The sequence below is a fragment of the Lepidochelys kempii genome, chromosome 2 (genome assembly GCF_965140265.1).
Source record: "Lepidochelys kempii isolate rLepKem1 chromosome 2, rLepKem1.hap2, whole genome shotgun sequence".
NCBI classification, from domain to species: domain Eukaryota; kingdom Metazoa; phylum Chordata; order Testudines; family Cheloniidae; genus Lepidochelys; species Lepidochelys kempii.
This window is the reverse complement of record NC_133257.1, coordinates 75,011,285-75,033,032: the sequence shown is the minus strand read 5'-3', so window position 1 is coordinate 75,033,032 and position 21,748 is coordinate 75,011,285. Positions and strand designations below refer to the sequence as shown.

The following is a 21,748-nucleotide window of genomic DNA, read 5'->3' as shown; positions in this document are numbered from 1 at the left end:
GCCAGTTTTCCTTAGTCTTATTTCCTGACCCCATTATTGTTCTCTCTTATTTCCTCTCTTGTGCATGGCTTTATTCCAAATAATACACTGGCCTGGCTGCTCACTGGCTTAACTTGTCATCTTCTTGTTTTATGTCCTTTGTTATCTACAGGTCAGTTTGCAAGGTTGAATGCAATATCCTTCTATCACTCTCCTCTCAAGTAAGTATTACCTTAATATAGGAGAAAGTTTCCAACTGGTAACTTGTAATTCAGATACACTGTGCCTTCTGCTTTATGTGCACGTGTGATGATGCTGTTTCCTCCCTTGCTTATTTCCAGACATCCAAGCATGAATTATCTCTAAACCATGCCTAATAAGCCGTCAAAGTCCTGAGGATCATCCTCACACACTCTTTTATTACCTTACTCTGTTACGCAGGAGGGCAAATGGTCTTCTTAGCTATCAGTGACAATGCATGAATTGACCATGAGAGAGAGAGAGAATGATCCAGTGATCAGGACACTAACTTGGAATTCAGTAGACATGGGTTCAGTTCCCTGCTCTACGCTTCAGTTCCCCCTGTCTACTTCCGTAACTCACAGGGATGTTGTGTAGATAAATACATTACAAATTGTGAGGCACTCAGGTACTTCAGGAATGGGTACCATACACAGGCGCCGGCTTTCTGATTTCCCTGGGGGTGCCCCACCCAACCCCAACCCTTCCCTCAAGGCCCCATCCCGGCCCCTCCTCTTCCCACCCTGTTCTGCCCCCTCCCTCGAGCACACCCCACCATAGACAACTGGTACCTCCCCATACTGAGGGGGTGCTATCTAAAGGGGAGGTCACATGACCGGTCACATATTCCCCTCCCCATGCCAACCCCCCCATGCTCAGCCTAGCACCACCATGCTCTCCCCAACTCACGTTATCTGCAGGGGGGACACTCTGTCCTCCCACTGCACCTGGCTCCCCAGCATGTTCTGGCAGTCTCCCTGGTGTGAGGGACCCCGGGTGGGGAGAAGGAGGGAGCCGCTTCTAACAGCGGCCCCTCCTGATGGCTGCTTTGCAGCCCAGCAGCTGCTTGAGAGAGCCTGGTTGGGGAGGCAGCTTCCACTCCCTGCCCAGGCTCAGCTACCGGGGACTGTGGCTGAACATGCCAGAAACGTCCCAGGGGTTGTGGGGGCTCTGGCTCGCTCGCCCTGGTCCCCAGCACCTGAGCCCGGGCGGAGAGCAGAAGCTGCCTCCCCAGCCAGGCTCTCCCAGTCAGCCGCCGGCCCGCCACACTGCCGAGCAGTGTCCCAGCAGCCAGAAAGGGCTGATCCTGCCACTTTTGCTCCTGCCCCCCCCCCAAATCTTTTCACTCCCCAGCATCTGGGGATGTCCCCCTGACGCATTGCCCAGCCCCGCCCTTGCTCTGCCTCTTCCTGCCCCTGCTTCTCCTCTTCCCCTTCCCCCCAGTGGCTCCTGCACACCACTGAACACCTGATCTTTGGTGGGCGGGAGGCGCTGTTGGGGGAGAGGTGGAGGGGTCCGCCGGTGGGCGCTGGGCACCCACTTTTTTTTCCATGGGTGTGCCAGCCTGGAGTACCCACGGAGTTGGCACCTATGGTGCCATATAAGTGCTTAAGATGGATAGTTAGTACTCATGTATCAAATGCCATCACCCACAGCTATCACTAAGTACTCATCATCTCCAATGAAGTACAGTTTGTCACTTTTGAGCTTAGCCAGTGCCCCAGTATGGCATTAAGGAGCACTTTGCCTTGCTGGTGGAGCCATTTGCAGATGAGAAGTAAAACCAGTGAGCTGACCCATGCAACCTCTCACAGGAGTTTAAGTTATGAAACGAGGCTTCCTATACAAATTCTAACATGATGAAATAGATTTCCACTGTTTAAATCCCCTCTAGAGTTTCAGATGTGTATGGCATCTTCTCTTTCTGTTCCAAGTAGTGTTGATGTTCACTGTTAATTGGCTGCTGTGTTTCATCCGAGAGGAGGCTGCGTTTTAGTCATTGGCAAAGTACTTCTTGTTTATATCAGTCTGATGGCAAAATTTGGCCCTCAGCTACTTGTGTGCAATTCTCAGTGAGTTTATTAGGAATGATATGCCTGTAACTGATGCTAGAATTTGGGCCTTTGTTTGTAAAGCACTTTGGGGGATGGGGATTAAAAGCTGCTGGCTATGTATGTATTTAAAAGCCCCTCTCTCAAATACTAGCAATCCCACAAAATATCACAACACTGAATAAGTACACACCACAACACACTTTCGTATTACATACCCCCATCAGGTTATACTCACCTCCTCAGCAGCCTTGGTATGTGCCTGGAAAGTTAGCTGCTACAGAAACACATTTTCTTCTGTCAACATACTGGAATTGTTAGTTACCTGTCAAGTTACTAGAATATGAAAACAGACCACGTTGCAATAATGAATGTCTATAAAGTTCTTAATTATTGATTTTTGTTTGTTTAAAAAAGTTCAGGTAACTTCTTTTAATATTAAAACTTTAGCGAACCTCTACACTTTCTGCTTCCAGCTAGAAACACCAAGGCTAAGTTACTGTTGTAAGAAAAGCCAAGTTACACAAAAGTACAGATTATCTGAAAATTTGCATCCCTGCCCTGGTTGGTGGGCTAGGAAGGTTCAGTTAACATCTCATCTCTTGGATCTTTTCTGAAACATTTGAACTTAGCACAGCACATTATGGGTGGGATTTTTGAAAGCGCTCTGTGTTGACTTAATGCTGCTTCTACTGCAGTCTACGGTAAAACACCTGTTGACCTCAGTGGGAGCAGTTAGGCCAACACTGAGCATTTAGAAAATTTCATCCTATGAGGGAAAACTTGCCTCATTGAAGGCAATTGCAAAACTATCACTGACTTCACTGGAGTCAGGATTTCACCCTGTACTTTTATCCTAAAACAGCAAATTCTTGTTTCGTCGATGCCACATCTGCACAGGATCGTGTGACACAATCTAAAATAGCCCCCTCAAGTAGTAGATAGAATCCATTGCACTCAAGCCCATTTACTTCTGGGAAAAACAATGTATCCTTTGTACTTTATTTGTTATTAATATTTCATCAGTTTGGAAAGAGAAACGCCAAGCAATTTATACAGGCTGCAGTGGTTAAAGCACTATCTTGAGTCCTGCCAACTGCATAACTATAGCAGGGGGCTGTCAGATCTGCATTTCTATTTCTTGGGAACCCCTGCTGTTGAATATAAAAAGCAGTTATTTTTAGAGATCGTATTAGCCAACAAATTCTGTATAGAAATACTATCAGCATTGTATTGCACAGGTGTTAGGTGAAAGGCCAAGTGATTTTTCTATCCCAAAACAATAATCCCCTGGAACTCTTATAAAATGAAGTTTATTAAGAAGAATGAGAGGGCAGGTCAGACCAGTGCATTATAGACATTAGTACAATTATATGATTGACAGACTGTCACAGAACTCCATTTGTTTCCTGATTTATAAAGCTATACACTTTATCATTATTATTTAAAATTATTATATCCTATTTGCATTTTGGAATAATGCTATGGGAAAGTCTCTGGAAGTGATCCTGAAAACATCTGGTATAAATATAACAAATGCATTCTCAAGAGAGCAAGTGGGTTCTTGTAACATATAAAATATAATGTAATCATGTTTTCAATTTAAGTTTTTCATATTAAAATAAGTGGCAATAATATATATATATAAAATTAATGGAGCAACAGACTAACATTGTCTAAGCACAAGGTGAAAAGTGTTTTCAGCTTTCACTGGATGAAACTAAAAATAGAACTTGAAATTGTCTGAGCATAAAAAAATTTTTAAGTTATTTTACTTAAAATAGAGTATTGGCCTAATCTGGTTCCCATAGCTGCCAGTGGACTTTTGCCAATGGCGTCAATGGGAACAGAAGCAGGTCACTACTGAATGCAGGTGTGACATATTAAACGGGGGGCTGACTTGTGGTGTGAGTGTGGTCCCACATTAACTTCAACTTATTGTACTTTTTAAAGCAATGTCTTTGTTGGCGATGCCATGGCAACATTTACTGAGTCACATCCAGGTCATTTTTCAATTAATGCTTATTGTTTTTAAAACAATTGTAAGGTGTGAAAAGCTCTTTAAAGCCATGCTTAAGGTACTAGCGTGTAGGAGAGTACACTGAGAAGGGGATTCTTTATTAAGTCTCACTTTAAATTATTTTTATTTGCATTTTAGTTCTCTGCTATAGTTGAGAGTCAAATCCAACACCCGTTGATGTCAGTGGGAGTATTTTCCTTTGACTTCAGTGGCCTTAAATCAGGCCCTACATTATGAATGTGAAAGGAACAATTTGCCCATATGTTCCACCCAGGAATATTACACTCAACTCAGAAAAGGAGTGAAGCTAGAAATGACAAAAACATGTCTTGCTTTTAGATTTCTGTGAGACTTTAAAGCAAGATAAGAGGGAAGAAAGTTCAGTAGTTTTATTTTATGAATGTTTAAAGTCAGAAACGTCACATGTGCACACTAGATTGTTTTGTATACATTTTTTTCAGATGCATTGTAATGATGTTTTGGTTAACAGTATATTTAGGACACCCTTACTCCACTGGAACTCAATAGAGCTTGTAAGCTCCACAAGCCAAGTAGCTTTAGGTCCACAAACTTAATAGGTATAGTGACAGTGATAAACTCAAGGAGTCAATCTATTAAGGTTATCAAAGAGACGGTTAAAGGGTAACTTGATCACAGTCTAAAAGTGCCTACCTGGGGAACAGAAATTGGATAATAGAGGGCTCTTCAATCTAGTAGATAAAGGCATAACAACATCTGATGGCTGAAGTTGAAGCTACGCAAATTCAGACTGGACTGAAGGCACAAATTTTTAACAGAGGATAATTAGCCATTGGCACAATTTACCAAGGATTGTGGTGGATTCTCCATTTGAAATCAAGATTGGATGTTTCTCTAAAAAATATGCTCTAGTTCAAACAGGAATTAATTCAGCAAAGTCCTATGGCCTCGGTTATACAGGAAGTCAGAGTAGACAATCACAGTGGTCCCTTCTGGCCTTAGAATCTATGAATCCTATGAATCAAAAAAAAATCATTAAAGGATGTGTACAATTAAGTCAGCTCTATTTAAAGCCATCAAGATGAGGAGACTTCTCTCTTCCTTTGTGCATTTTTAAGTGTGTCTGCCACACCTGACTATGGGTGAGAGTGCTGCTGCACTAAGGAGTCTTAAGCATGGGTCCAGAACCAATACACTTACATGTAGAGCTGAGCAAATAATTTATTTTTTTGGTTTGGTGGCTGAACCAGAAAAAAAAGGGGGGTGGGAGGGATGGTTGCTTTGAACCAAACTGAAAAATTTAGTTTTTCTCATCAAAACAAAGAAAAACAAAAAACAATTGAACAAAACATTTCAAATGTGGATTTGGATCGACAGAAATGACATTGCCAAAGGAAATGTCGATTTGACAAAAAGTGTCAGAACAGTTCATTATGACATTTGGCAAATGTTTGTTTTCAGATTTTTTTCAGCCAAACTATTTGTCGAATTTAACCTGAACTTGCAAATCGTTTTGGGTCCCTGAAAAATAGAAGTCTCTCTGCAAATATACTACTTGCCAAAAAAAAATTGCATTTAGCTCTACTTACGTTTTCTGCTGGCAAAACTTGTAGGATCCCAAAGCCAAATAATTCAAGGCTTGTATATTATCCTAAAAAGGCACATTAAATATAAAAATAGCATTACATGGAACATTAAGTTTGAAAAAGAATCAAGCTCTCACTATGTAATAAATTTCAAAAGTTCGGTTATTCCCATCCTGCTATATTAACTGAGCTACAGACCACATGTGTAATATTTTCTTTTTCTTTTTAATCTCACTGTTAATGTATTCTTGATTAGTAGTATATAACATAAAAATGTCAGATGTGTAATGCGACCAAATTAACTTTGGGAGGAGTGACCTTAACTTTCAGTGCATCATTTTTCAACTTTAATGTTGCATGAAAACTAGGATTTTTTAATCATTAAATTATAATACAACAGGAAATAAACTGTAGCTGAAGTTATAAATACTGGGGATGAAGGGGGGGCCTCTGCCATTACTAATCACTTGAGCTTCAACTTGTGACTGATTTATGTCATTAGTAGAACCTTTCAATGTATTTATAATTCTGTAATTCAGTGGTACTCATTTCTTGTTTACAACCATCTCTTCATCCCAATGCCAGGTCTGGAACAAAAAGGAGCATCCTGGAAATCTATAATAATCCCTCCTCACACCCACAAATACTCAGCTAAGGCATAGAGTGTGTACAGTAAATTAAAAAAACTGAATTATATACAATGCTATAAATGGATCTTAATGTTCTGGCTGCCTCACACATCACTTATACTTTGCGCTTGTGGTTTATAATGATGCTATCAAAAACTATGAGCTGTATCTATATTTATATATCCTTAAAATTACCTAAAGAAGAACCAACCTAAACTGCAGATTGAAACTTTGAGGTTTAAACAAATTCAGATAACTGCCGTCTTCCACTCCTTTGTGTTTAATTTTCAGGCCCTTATAAAATTCCTCATTCTGGCTGAGATCTGAAACTGAAGTGGCAAAATGCTCCCCAGAATTCCTGTTCTTAGGATTTCCCGCGAGTTTTGCAAACTTAACCTCAAAAGCTATTGAGATCTTCCCCTCACAACTTTATAATGCACTTTTTTCTTTCATTTTTCAACAAAATAGCATTAATAATAAGTCTTTTGTAACTGACTGAAAGGAGATACTAAATGTAAGATCAATATTCCATTTTAACGCTGTTCAGGTATTCAAGAATCCTATAGCAGCATCTGTGCTTGAAGAATGGAACAGAATTAGGGTATGTCTACACTACGAAATTAGGTCGAATTTATAGAAGTCGGTTTTGTAGAAAGCGGTTTTATACCGTTGATTGTGTGTGTCCCCACACAAATGCTCTAAGTGCATGTAGTCGGCGGAGTGTGTCCACAGTACCGAGGCAACTGTCAACTTCCGGAGAGTTGCACTGTGGGTGGCTATCCCACAGTTCTCACAGTCTCCGCTGCCCATTTGAATTCTGGGTAGAAATCCCAGTGCCTGATGGGGCTAAAACATTGTTGCGGGTGGTTCTGGGTACATATCGTCAGGCCCCGTTTCCTCCCTCCTTCCATGAAAGCAGGGCAGACAATCTTTTGCGCCTTTTTTCTTGAGTTACCTGTGCAGATGCCATACCATGGCAAGCATGGAGCCCGCTCAGCTAACCGTCACCGTATGTCTCCTGGGTGCTGGCAGACGTGGTACTGCATTGCTACACAGCAGCAGTTTATTGCCTTTTGGCAGCAGACAGTGCAGTATGACTGGTAGCAGTCATCGACGTAGTCCTGGGTGCTCTTTTAACCGGGCGCCTGGGCAAACATGGGAGTGACTCAGCCAGGTCATTTCCCTTGTTCCGTCTCGTGGCAATTGAGTCCTACCGGCAGTGCACTGTCTTTTAACCTGCAGCTAGCAGAAGATGATGGCTAGTCGTCATACTGCACCGTCTTCTGCCGAGCACCCAGGTGTTGACGATGGCTAGCAGTCATACTGCACAGTCTGCTGCCAGCAAGATGTATAAAGATAGATGAAGTGGCTCAAAACAAGAAATAGACCAGATTTGTTTTGTATTCATTTTCTCCTTCCTCCCTCCCTCTCTCTGTGAAATCAACGGCCTGCTAAACCCAGTTTTGAGTTCTATCCTTGAGGTTTTGAGTTCTATCTGTGAGGGGGCCATTCAGTTTCTCACAAAGCCACCCCCTTTGTTGATTTTAATTCCCTGTAAGCCAACCCTGTAAGCCATGTCATCAGTCGCCCCTCCCTCCATCAGGGCAATGGCAGACAATCGTTCCGCGCCTTTTTTCTGTGCAGACGCCATACCACGGCAAGCATGGAGCCCGCTCGGATCACTTTGGCAATTAGGAGCACATTAAACACCACACGCATTATCCAGCAGTATATGCAGCACCAGAACCTGGCAAAGCGATACCGGGCGAGGAGGCAATGTCAACGCGGTGATGTGAGTGATGAGGACATGGGCACAGACTTCTCTCAAAGCACGGGTCCTGTCAATGTGGGCACCATGGTGCTAATGGGGCAGGTTCATGCTGTGGAACGCCGATTCTGGGCTCGGGAAACAAGCACAGACTGGTGGGACTGCATAGTGTTGCAGGTCTGGGATGATTCCCAGTGGTTGCGAAACTTTTGCATGCATAAGGGCACTTTCATGGAACTTTGACTAGCTTTCCCCTGCCCTGAGGTGCAAGAATACCAAGATGAGAGCAGCCCTCACACTTGAGAAGCGAGTGGCAATAGCCCTGTGGAAGCTTGCAACGCCAGACAGCTAACGGTTGGTCGGGAATCAATTTGGAGTGGGCAAATCTACTGTGGGGGCTGCTATGATGCAAGTAGCCCACACAATCAAAGATTTGCTGATATCAAGGGTAGTGACCCTGGGAAATGTGCAGGTCATAGTGGATGGCTTTGCTGCAATGGGATTCCCTAACTGCGGTGGGGCCATAGACGGAACCCATATCCCTATCTTGGCACCAGAGCACCAAGCCGCTGAGTACATAAACCGCAAGGGGTACTTTTCAATAGTGCTGCAAGCACTGGTGGATCACAAGGGACGTTTCACCAACATCAACGTGGGATGGCCGGGAAAGATACATAACGCTCGCATCTTCAGGACCTCTGGTCTGTTTCAAAAGCTGCAGGAAGGGACTTCATTGCCAGACCAGAAAATAACCGTTGGAGATGTTGAAATGCCTATAGTTATCCTTGGGGACCCAGCCTACCCCTTAATGCCATGGCTCATGAAGCCATACACAGGCAGCCTGGACAGTAGTCAGGAGCTGTTCAACTACAGGCTGAGCAAGAGCAGAAGGGTGGTAGAATGTGCATTTGGATGTTTAAAAGTGCGCTGGCGCAGTTTACTGACTCGGTAGACCTCAGCGAAACCAATATTCCCACTGTTATTACTGCTTGCTGTGTGCTCCACAATATCCGTGAGAATAAGGGGGAGACGTTTATGGCGGGGTGGGAGGTTGAGGAAAAGCACCTGGCTGCTGGTTACGCACAGCCAGATACCAGGGCAGTTAGAAGAGCACAGGAGGGTACGGTGCACATCAGAGAAGCTTTGAAAACCAGTTTCATGACTGGCCACGCTACAGTGTGAAAGTTCTGTTTGTTTCTCCTTGATGAAACCCCCCGTCCCTTGGTTCACTCTACTTCCCTGTAAGCTAACCACCCTCCCCTCCTCCCTTCGATCACCACTTGCAGAGGCAATAGTCATTGTTGCTTCACATTCATTCTTTATTGATTCATCACACAAATAGGGGGATAACTACCAAGGTAGCCCAGGAGGGGTGGTGGAGGAGGGAAGGACAAGGCCACACAGCACTTTAAAAGTTTAAAACTTATTGAATGCCAGCCTTCTGTTGCTTGGGCAATCCTCTGGGGTGGAGTGGCCGGAGGCCCCCCCACTGTGTTCTTGGGCGTCTGGGTGAGGAGGCTATGGAACTTGGGGAGGAGGGCGGTTGGTTGCACAGGGGCTGTAGCGTCGGTCTGTGCTCCTGCTGCCTTTCCTGCAGCTCAACCATACACTGAAGCATATTGGTTTGATCCTCCAGCAGCCTCAGCATTGAATCCTGCCTCCTTTCATCACGCTGCCGCCACATTTGAGCTTCAGCCCTGTCTTCAGCCCGCCACTTACTCTCTTCAGCCTGCCACCTCTCCTCCCAGTCATTTTGTGCTTTCCTGCACTCTGACATTATTTGCCTCCATGCATTCGTCTGTGCTCTGTCAGTGTGGGAGGACAGCATGAGCTCAGAGAACATTTCATCACGAGTGCTTTTTTTTTTTCTTTCTAATCTTCACTAGCTTCTGGGAAGGAGAAGATCCTGTGATCCTTGAAACACATGCAGCTGGTGGAGTAAAAAAAGGGACAGTGGTATTTAAAAAGACACATTTTCTAGAACAATGGGTACACTCTTTCACGGTAAACCTTGCTGTTAACATTACATACACAGCACATGTGCTTTCGTTCCAAGGTCGCATTTTGCCTCCCCCCACCACGTGGCTAGCCCCTCACCTCTCCCCGTGGCTAACAGCAGGGAACATTTCTGTTTAGCCACAGGCAAACAGCCCAGCAGGAATGGGCACCTCTGAAAGTCCCCTGAAGAAAAGCACCCTATTTCAACCAGGTGACCATGAATGATATCACTCTCCTGAGGATAACACAGAGAGAGAAAGAACGGATGTTGTTTGAATGCCAGCAAACATAGACTGCAATGCTTTGTTCTACAATGATTCCCGAGTACGTGCTACTGGCCTGGTGTGGTAAAGTGTCCTACCATTGTGTATGGAATAAGGCTGCCCTCTCCAGAAACCTTTTGCAAAGGCTTTGAGAGTACATCCAGGAGAGCCACAAATGGCAGGGCAAATTAATCATTAAACATGCTTGCTTTTAAACCATGTATAGTATTTTAAAAGGTACACTCACCAGAGGTCCCTTCTCTGTTTGGCGGGTCCGGGAGTCAGCCTTGGGTGGGTTCGGGGGGTACTGGCTCCAGGTCCAGGGTGAGAAACAGTTCCTGACTGTCGGGAAAACCGGTTTCTCCACCTGCTTGCTGTGAGCTATCTACAACTTCATCATCATCAACTTCCTTGTCTCCAAAACCTGCTTTGGTGTTGCCTCCATCTCCATTGAAGAAGTCAAACAACACGGCTGGGGTAGTGGTGGCTGAAGCCCCTAAAATGGCATGCAGCTCATCATAGATAGATATTTAGGTCAGAAGGGACCATTATGATCATCTACTCTGACCTCCTGCACAACACAGGCCACAGAATTTCACCCACCACTCCTGCAAAAAACCTCACACCTATATCTGTGTTATTGAAGTCCTCAAATTGTAGTTTAAAGACTTCAAGGAGCAGAGAATCCTCCAGCAAGTGACCCATGCCTAATGCTACAGAGGAAGGCGAAAAACCTCCAGGGCCTCTTCCAATCTGCCCTGGAGGAAAATTCCTTCCCGACTCCAAATATGGCGATCAGCTAAACCCTGAGCACATGGGCAAGATTCATCAGCCAGATACTACAGAAAATTCTTTCCTGGGTAACTCGGATCCCACCCCATCTAATATCCCATCACAGACCATTGGGCCTATTTACCATTAATATTTAATTACCAAAACCATCTTATCCCATCATACCATTTCCTCCATAAACTTATCGAGTTCAATCTTAAAACCAGATATATCTTTTGCCCCCCACTGCTTCCCTTGGAAGGCTATTCCAAAACTTAACTCCTCTGATGGTTAGAAACCTTCGTCTAATTTCTAGTCTAAATTTCCTGGTGGCCAGTTTATATCCATTTGTTCTTGTGTCCACATTGGTACTGAGCTTAAATAATTCCTCTCCCTCTCCGGTATTTATCCCTCTGATATATTTATAGAGAGCAACCATATCTCCCCTCAACCTTCTTTTAGTTAGGCTAAAGAAGCCAAGCTCCTTGGATCTCCTTTCATAAGACAAGTTTTCCATTCCTCGGATCATCCTAGTAGCCCTTCTCTGTACCTGTTCCAGTTTGAATTCATCCTTCTTAAACATGGGAGACCAGAACTGCACACAGTATTCCAGGTGAGGTCTCACCAGTGCCTCGTATAACGGTACTAAAACCTCCTTATCCCTACTGGAAATACCTCTCCTGATGCATCCCAAGACCACATTAGCTTTTTTCACGGCCGTATCACATTGGCGGCTCATAGTCCTCCTATGATCAACCAATACTCCAAGGTCCTTTTCCTCCTCCGTTACTTCTAATTGATGCGTCCCTAGCTTATAACTAAAATTCTTGTTATTAATCCCTAAATGCATGACCTTACACTTCTCACTATTAAATTTCATCCTATTACTATTACTCCAGTTTACAAGGTCATCCAGATCCTCCTGTAGGATATCCGTGTCCTTCTCTAAATTGGCAATACCTCCCAGCTTTGTATCATCCGCAAACTTTATTAGCACACTCCCACTTTTTATGCCGAGGTCAGTAATAAAAAGATTAAATAAAATTGGTCCCAAAACCGATCCTTGAGGAACTCAACTGGTAACCTCCCTCCAGCCTGACAGTTCACCTTTCAGTAGGACCTGTTGTAGTCTCCCCTTTAACCAATTCCTTATCCACCTTTCAATTTTCCTATTGATCCCCATCTTATCCAATATAACTAATAATTCCCCATGTGGCACGGTATCAAACACCTTACTAAAATCTAGGTAAATTAGATCCACTGCGTTTCCTTTGTCTAAAAAATCTGTTACTTTTTCAAAGAAGGAGATTAGGTTGGTTTGGCACGATCTACCTTTTGTAAAACCATGTTGTATTTTGTCCCATTTACCATTGACTTCAATGTCCTTAACTACCTTCTCCTTCAAAAATTTTTCCAAGACCTTGCATACTACAGATGTCAAACTAAGAGGCCTGTAGTTACCCGGATCACCTTTTTTCCTTTCTTAAAAATAGGAACTATGTTAGCAATTCTCTAATCACACGGTACAACCCCTGAGTTTACAGATTCATTAAAAATTCTTGCTAATGGGCTTGCAATTTCATGTGCCAATTCCTTTAATATTCTTGGATGAAGATTATCTGGGCCCCCCAATTTAGTCCCATTAAGCTGTTTGAGTTTCACTTCTACCTCAAATATGGTAATGTCTACCTCCATATCCTCATTCCCATTTGTCATGCTACCATAATCCCTAAGATCCTCTTTAGTCTTATAAAAGACTGAGGCAAAGTATTTGTTTAGATACTGGGCCATGCCTAGATAAGGACCTCCACGCCATCCTTTAGTGGTCCCACTTCTTCTTTCTTTGTTTTTTTCTTATTTATATAACTATAGAACCTTTTACTATTGGTTTTAATTCCCTTTGCAAGGTCCAACTCTACATGACTTTTAGCCTGTCTCACTTTATCCCTACATGTTCTGACCTCAATAAGGTAGCTTTCCTTGCTGATCCCTCCCTTCTTCCACTCCCTGTATGCTTTCTGCTTTTTCTTAATCACCTCTCTGAGATGCTTGCTCATCCAGCTTGGTCTACAACTCCTGCCTATGAATTTTTTCCCCTTTCTTGGGATGCAGGCTTCTGATAGCTTCTGCAGCTTTGATTTAAAATAATCCCAGGCCTCCTCTACCTTTAGATCCATAAATTCTTCAGTCCAATCCACTTCCCTAACTAATTTCCTTAGTTTTTGAAAGTCAGCCCTTTTGAAGTCAAAAACCCTAGTTGCAGATTTATTTTTGTTAATCCTTCCGTTCAGTTTGAACTGAATTAGCTCATGATCACTTGAGCCAAGATTATCCCCTACAACCATTTCTTCTATGAGGTCCTCACTACTCACTAAAACCAAATCTAAAATGGCATCCCCTCTAGTCAGTTCAGCAACTACTTGATGAAGAAATCCATCAGCTATCGCATCTAGGAAAATCTGAGCCCTATTATTATTACTAGCACTCGTCCTCCAGTCTATATCTGGGAAGTTAAAGTCTCCCATGATCACACAGTTTCCATTAGTATTTACTTTATTAAAAACATTAAAAAGGGCTCTATCCATATCCAATTTAGATCCTGGCAGTCTATAGGACACCCCAAGCACTATCCCATAGAAGCGGCATGTTTGGGGCTCTGACCCGGAGTGGCTGTTTGCCTCTCTGGTTTTTTGGTAGGCTTGCCTCAGCTCCTTAAGTTTCACGTGGCATTGCTTCGGGTCCCTGTTATGGCCTATGTCCTTCATGCCCTGGGAGATTTTGACAAATGTTTTGGCATTTCGAAAACTGGAACGGAGTTCTGATAACACGGATTCCTCTCCCCATATAGCGATCAGATCTCGTACCTCCCGTTCGGTCCATGCTGGAGCTCTTTTGCGATTCTGGGACTCCATCATGGTCACTTCTGCTGATGAGCTCTGCATGGTCACCTCTGCTGATGAGCTCTGGCCAGCGTAGCAAGCTGCAGGTGACCATGCAAACAGGAAATTTAAATTCAAAAGTTTGCGGGCCTTTTCCTGTCTACCTGGCCAGTGCATCTGAGTTGAGAGTGCTGTCCAGAGCGGTCACAATAGAGCACTCTGGGATAGCTCCTGGAGGCCAATACTGTCTAATTGCATCCACAGTACCCCAAATTCGACCCGGCAAGGCCAATTTATGCGCTAATCCCCTTGTCGGGAGTGGAGTAAGGAAATCGATTTTAAGAGCCCTTTAAATCGAAAAAAAGGGCTTCGTCGTGTGGACGGGTGCAGGGTTAAATCGATTTAACGCTGCTAAATTCGACCTCAACTCCTAGTGTAGACCAGGGCTTAGATAACTTTGGGAAAGGGAAGAAAAACTCTAATTCTACCCAAACTTTGTCAGTTCACCAGACTTAAGTTAGCCATTGTTCACAAAAACAATGTGCATATGAGCTCTGAACATGTCGAACCAAGTTTTAGCCCGATATAATAGAATGCTGTCCTATATGTTACCATCAGCAGTACTCTAGGTAGTTTGACTGTTCTAAATAGTTCAGGGAAAGAGGATAAGATAAACCATAGTCCCTTTAACTTTGAAGTGGGGAGGTATAAAGAGGAGGAGAGAACTATGTTCCCCAGGAGGAATATATCAAAAGAACGTGTTCCCTGTATTGCCCAAAACTAGTTCCTCAGACACGCCTTGGAACATCAAAAGTTTTCCATTACTGAATAAAACTTGGAAGCGTCCAATTCTGGAAACACAGGACGCCATTGATTGTGCAGGATATGAAAGCATTCATCAAAGAGGAGCATCCTGTTTAAGAGAGGTACAATCCAGCATTGTTTTTGAGCTAGTTACATTCTTTGCAGATCAACTTTTACACCCATAAGGTGAAATTCACCTGAGTATGTAGGTCCAGTGCAAGGTTCTCCACCCTGCTTAAATTCCCATGTGGGGGCTGTCAGGGGAGGTGCTGCTAGGCGATTGGCTGCACATGAGGATCTGCACCTCCTGCGCATAGTGGAAATTATCCACACCAGCCCAGCCAGCATGGAGGGCTACACCTTGGAGTAGGAAATGGGAGCATCAAGAGATCTGTGTTTATGCAATTCCAGTTGCCCCAGTACCCTGTATAAATAGCATAGAAGGTTTCAGGCCACTACTTGTACCCACCAGAGCTGGAAGAGTGCAGAGCAGTCCTAAATTCTGTCCCTGTTTTGTGGGAGTGGATTCCCACTCCTCTGTAATTTCACCTGCATAGAGCTTGAATAGTTGGTTTCCATAGGTGTAGTGGGTTTCACCTTTAATACCTAAGTTGTAACCAAGAGAATTGCGTGACTTTTTGTTTTCTTGATAGTGCAACAGGTGCGGATTTTGTTTGAAATGTTTGCGTGTATGTGTTTTAAGACAACTTTTCCTTCTAAAAGTTCTAAACGTTGTTTAGCAGGCAAGCTGCTGTCAGACAGACAACGAAAGCTATGTGAGAACTGACGATGAGGAGAGCTGCATTCGAACTGATGACGAAGAAAACCTGGCTGCAAGCTTCACAGAAGAATGGAACCAACAAGTGCAGCATCTCTTGACAAAAAAATCAAATGACTAACTAAGTTCCGAGGACTGTAGCACAGTGCTTTTGTTCTAAGAGTTGTAGTTTGTAGGTGTGTGTTTTGAGAAAAAGACTTTTGTTTAAAGCTAACTTACATTAGCTACATCTTCTGTAACATGGCTCATTACCGATGAAGAAAGCAGGCTGAAATGTGTGCTGCTGTTACAAATAATAGCAGTATCAACAAAACATGTAAACCCTTTGCACACTATGTTGAACCTTTTCAGTTTACAATGACAATATTAATACTGTTTATAGATTGCAATTTGATTTCTGAATACTTGGAGATTTTAGGAGAACAGTTTACTATATACACTGTACATTTTTCTTTCACGGAAGAAATAAAAAGCTACAAATATGCATTTAACACTGAATGATTATACTCCTGAGTGTATATATTTAGTAGCCCAAAGCAAAGTACCAGACTATGTTTGCAATTTGTTTAAAAGTCTTTTACATAAAAGACTTGTACAAAATGCACTAAAAAACCCCTTTAATTTAGGGCTAACATGTAACTTAGGAATGTTTTCTTTCAAAATAATCTAACAAATCAGCCATAGAAGTTAGTGTAAATATTTTTTTCCAAATAGATATCATATACAAAAGGCAACATTCAAATTATATAGAATCTAGTTTTTAAATCAGCACAGATCTTCTTAAAACTGTGAACTATGTTTTGAAATACTCGTTACTAAAGCTGTTTATAAACCACAGGTGCCATAAGATCCCTAAACTGACTGAAGTTATGTATAATCTTCCATGGTATTGTTTCATTGATGTTTTAGCTTTAGTAAACATGTGTTCAACAAATCGGCTCCTTCCATTTTTTCCCCTTCCCATCATGTTATTTTTGAGGCCTTCAGCTTTAAATATATAGGCTTAAAGTGCGCTTGCAACTGTTTCCTTTCATTTCCAAATATGTATTGCCTTAGCCAGCCACCAGATGTTCTGCATGCGTTCTTGGAAATGTGTAGTGAGACTCTCAGAGCTGAATGGAGACTTAGCAATCAGTGAAATGCACAAGGAGAACAGAGTTGTTGTTTTTGAAAGAACAGGCATAGGGTTACAGAACTAGAGTATTGTCTCTGCTGGTAACTCTTAACTTTTTATCTTACCCAGGGGAGAACTATGAGAGAAAGTGGGCCTTGTCGATCATGCAGGATAACAAATTGAAAATGTTAGTTGTACAGTGCTTGTCTTGCCCTTACTATTATCCTACATGTAGTTTTGACCAGAGTTTGAAGTGAAATAGCTGGTAATAGCTCACCCAGAATATTCCTTAGGAATGAAGTGACACTGTTTAGCAGTCCTGAAAATTCTAGGTTTGCATACAGGTAGCCACACCTGGCACAGTCTGCCTGCAGTGAGTGATGAGGTACTGATGTAAAACAGGTTAAAGCATGTCTGTATAACCTTTCTTTCATGGTAACATTTTAGGATGTGTCCTGGATTGCTCCATAGCTTGTCCCAATAAACTCTCTCGCTGTATGTCTGTACACAATCTTTAGTCTCATGGCTGTTTCATTGAGATTGAGTGTTTGGTAATGTATATCTGTATGAAAGTTACTGCTGTTTTTTTTTTACTTTCATACAGTATTATTGCTTATACAGACCTCTTGCCCACATCTCCTTGTATATCTGAGCCTGGACTCAGATACCCAAATTGACACTCCTGCAACCAGCTATCTTCATGTAGGCTTCCCCCCATTCCTCCCAATCACTGGTCTTTGCTCCTGTGGTATAGGCCAGCCTGAAAAGGTAGGCACCATACCTATGATGGCATATGTCTCCTACAGCCTCTTCTCAGGAATGGGTGAGCCTTCCACTAGTGCCTAGCACTCAACACTGAAAACTACCACAGTGAAGTTACAGCCAATGCTGTCAGCTCAGGATTCTAGTCAAGCATTTCCTGAGCACAAACAAAGCGAGCTAGCACACAACTACATGCCATGGCTGACTGATTCAACAACCTATGTTACGTTGAATGGCATCTGGATTAATAACTACCTTACATAACTCTCCTGTCTGTATACACATCATCATGCTGAAAGTAAGTGCAATCGTATAAATCCATTGCCAGGGCTCCAGGATTAATATAATGAAAAATGTTGACAAGCTAACCAGCTTTCTCTCAGGCTGGTGTTAGCAAGGCAATCCCAAACAGAGTTCTAGGTGACCTCTTCTACTTTAGAGCTCTGAGATGAAGCACTTTTTAAATTTAAGCTTTTTTTTTTTCCCCAGTGGTAAAGCTGGCTACATTTTAGCACAGCTGGTCTTTGACTGTTTGTCTGATATTATTTTGGTTGTGGCTTATGGTCATTAAACAAAGTTACAGAAATGGTCCCCAGTACTGGCCTTTTCTAACTACAAATGGCCAACCACAGCAGTCAAAACTCCCTGAGTGGTTGACTACCACTGGAGGGAAGGACTACTCAGTAGTTTGCAATCAGGACACAAGGACATGAAGATAAATAGGGTTCTTGAATGTTGAAAGTTGAGGAGGAGAATAGGTTATCTGTAAGTAGTAATGTTAACTAACCTGCATAATAAGGTGTGTGGCCTTTGTTGTGATATATGTATTTTCTTATATGCATGAGCCAAATTGTTAAATCATTATTTAGCACAGGTGTCTGCCTTTTCTTTTAGTCATCTTCTCCCATCCTTATTAGTTCTTGGAATTATTGTAGATAGACCTTGTAAATATTGCAACCTCAGGTTGCTGCAATCATATTGGTTCAATTCAATAGAAGGAGCCATGAACAACAAGCACTCCACTGTGTCCTGAAGAGAGAGGGCATTTTTATCTTTGAACCAAAAATGTATGAAGAGTTACATCTTGAGGCTAACAACTGTAAGACATTTTTAAACTACTGTACTTGACACCACTTGAGACAGATGTAGAAACACTGAAGATTTCACACTATTCATTGGTATTGTAACAGAACTACTATTGTATGGGTTTTTTGTATTGCTGTTAAGTATTGTTTTGTGTGTGTGTTGGAATCTACTGGGGACATGTTATATTTTGAAGTGATTAAACTATTTAATTGTGTGTCTATATTTTGGAATGGAATTATTTCTTCATTAAAAAGGATTTTTAAAAATAATTTTTCAAGACTCATGTTTGTGCTTTATTTTGGGATTAGCATGTGTGTTTCCTGAAGCTCGAGTGGACCTTTCTTCTAGAATAAAGGAAAGCAGCATTGTCTCGTTCAGTGATCTTCACCTCTTTTTTTCCCACAACCAAAAATTCATTGTTTTTTAAATTCTGACTCCACGTTACAGAATCCTTCACACCAGCTTCCCTCAAGCTGCAAACTTGTCACTGATTTCTGCAGTGATCAAGGCAGGTCCTTTCCTTCTCCCCATTCTGGTTGCATGCATGCTGAGTAGCTCCATCACCTCCGGTTGAAGCAGCCCATCCTGTCTCTACCCATACACCCTCCCTCTCGCTGCTTGATGGGAATGAAATTTTCCATTATTTCCCCCCTGCCTCCTGACTTCTTAGAGGAAAGAAGCTCAACTCTTTACCACCAGTCAATTCAGTGTATGATTCCTATAACACAGGTATTTTCAAGGTATTTTACTTCAATAAAAATGCAATTATTTTTAATATGTTAGCAACTAGATGTCCTATTGTGTTTCCCTTGTGCTAGGAACTGTACAGATACATAATAAGACAGTCCATGCCCCCAAAGAGCTTACAAGATGTGCTAGGGCAGGAAAAAGAAAGTATTATCCTCATTTTAAAGATGAGAAACTGAGCCACTAACTGCCAAAGGCTGCCTTTTTAATAGCTGCACTGTATATACAATTCACACATGATCTTGCAATGCAAATGGACATGAAGGTACAATTTTCTATTTAATGTTTTAAGAGGACAGCTCTCTGCAGCCCCAAGTCATCTGCTGGTGCTTTCTAATGGTCACTAGCCTAAAGAAATTCTAATTTACAACAGAAATTATTTATAAAGATTATTTTCCCCATAAAGCAACACTTTTACATGTATGTTGTAGGGTATGCATGATCTAAAGCTGCTAATATTCAGAGGCCTATTTATGTCCTGTGAAGGGCAATCTTCCTTTTTTTCCTGAAGTGAACATCTTAGCTACTATACTAGTCCCTCCACTCAGGAAGTAGGCATTAGGCAAAAAACACAGGGATGCAACAATGAGGTTTTTGCTGTTTGTGCTGGTTTGAAATAGCCTGTGGTAAAACAAGTCCATAATTCAATCTATTGAGAGTATGCATTTGATTGTTACAAAATAGCAGCATATCTTCAGAGGAATCAACTACATCTAGCCATTGCAAAATGGCACTTATTATACACTCAGCAGTATTCACACTGGTACACTGGATGTTGCTAAATAGGCAACTGATTATATCTGGTGGGGCTATTTGAAGAGAATGCATTGACAAAGGATCAGGGACATTCTGTACTCACCATCATATAGTTTCAGGAGACCAGATGCGAGAAAGGAGGCAGTAGATTGGAGTCTCGACTGCTGTGTCAACACTAACTGCAAAGCTCTAAAGCTGGTTTGCCCTTAACTCCCAGGTCTGGTTGGAAATGTTCTTCAAACAAAGGCAATCACTTTACACTGTAAATTTGTTAGAGTTGCGGAATTATGCAAAGCAGATGATAGACATCATGTGATACCCCAGGTATAATTCCACATTGGTTTCAATTCTACTATTTTTTCCTCATGGGCTACATTTGGACCCTTGCAATTTGAGAAGCAAATATGGTAAACAGCCTCTGGCTACAAGCTGGGCACTCCTGGCACCACACCTCTCAGTTTTCCCCACATCCTCCCCAAAGAAAGGCCAAATTTGTACTGGTAACAATAAATCAATCCCAATTGCAAAAGCAAATTGAGTCTCCTTTTATTTCCTGGAAGTAGGTACCTTCCTTAGGACAGTCCTACATGATGTGACTGAAAATGTCTAGAAACTCCTGGATGGTACGTTGGGGTACATGCAGCAGCCTATAAATCTAATACATTGCTTCTTATTTATTTCAGAGGCTTGTTACTTAGCAGGTCCATATTTTATTTGAAACGGGCGTTTGCGCTCTGTGTGGAGTGTTTGAGACAACGTGATTACTACAATGATAGGAACAACCAGCACATTGCAGAGATTGTTTGTACCTCAAAAGGTTTGGAAAAAACCTTCTCTATTGTTCCAGTCAGAAGCAGGAACTGAAGAGTTTTATGTATTTTGGGATCACTTTAGCCAAATGCCCAGATAATCCATAGATTAAAGTCTTCCCTTGTCTTTTTATGAATAACGGCCATGCATTGGTCATGTGGGGATTAGCATGGACCGTCTATAGTGCAACCACACCATAACTGTTCGTGTGGTTTGCAGCAGAGAAAGCCACAGGCATTCAGGAGAGTCCTGGGAGAGTCAGAAACTAAGGGTACTCCTTTGAGAATAGTCCAGATGGGGTCCTACTCTTAGATATGCATGTTTTCTGGCCCAGGAATTTGGACCCTTCCCTATCACTAACAGTGTCCACTGGGACCTGCTGTCCCTTCATCCAGGGGTCCAAGGCCCCAACCTCTTTTTATTTCCAGCTGACTACCCAAGGTGTATGGCAGGCTGTGCTTACTCAGTGTCTGCTCGGCTTCCTGCATGATTTTTTTTCTGCTGCGTTAGTTACTTTTTGTGTCACGTTAGCTAGTCAGTCAGTTTTCATTTTAAAACAATGCTTTAAGCCACTCCAGTCTTGAGTCCTGTGTGATGCAGATGGGGAAAAGAAGGCACAATCAAACAGAACATATTGTGAACCATGTGCACATATTAAGCATCATCCGGCGCCTAGCCCTATTGATGTGCTTCCCCTTATGTTGGGCTGATTTTTTTCTCCATAGGTGGTGGATCTGCAAAGAAATACTGGCTAAAGTAGCTATTTGCTCAGCATAAAAGACTGATTAACGGAGACCAGTGCCTCCCTCTGGAGTCCTGCCTCCCACACACTGCCTCCCCCACTGTCATCCTGCTTCTTACTGCGCCGTCCCTCTCCTCACATCATCCTCTCATGCTCCTGCTCCTTCCCACTCACTGCACCTCAGAGTCCCCCTCCCACTCACTGT

The 21,748-nt window shown here is 42.5% G+C and overlaps 1 protein-coding gene across 19 annotated transcripts in view; it reads left to right on the top strand.

Annotated features, from left to right (window-relative positions):
* The window catches only part of DTNA (dystrobrevin alpha), a 308,120-nt gene extending 289,363 nt beyond the window's left edge, over positions 1–18,757 (top strand). For 13 of the 19 annotated variants that reach the window (XM_073331259.1, XM_073331256.1, XM_073331258.1 and 10 more), the window contains one exon: positions 15,489–18,757. In XM_073331259.1, the coding sequence (XP_073187360.1) occupies positions 15,489–15,647 (159 nt within the window). In that variant the 3' untranslated portion in view covers positions 15,648–18,757. Of the gene's footprint in view, positions 1–151; positions 201–2,916; positions 3,039–6,221; positions 6,385–15,488 lie in introns of those variants that run through there. The other 6 variants (XM_073331273.1, XM_073331260.1, XM_073331274.1 and 3 more) reach the window with 3 other exon arrangements.
* Positions 18,758–21,748: the final 2,991 nt, after the last annotated feature.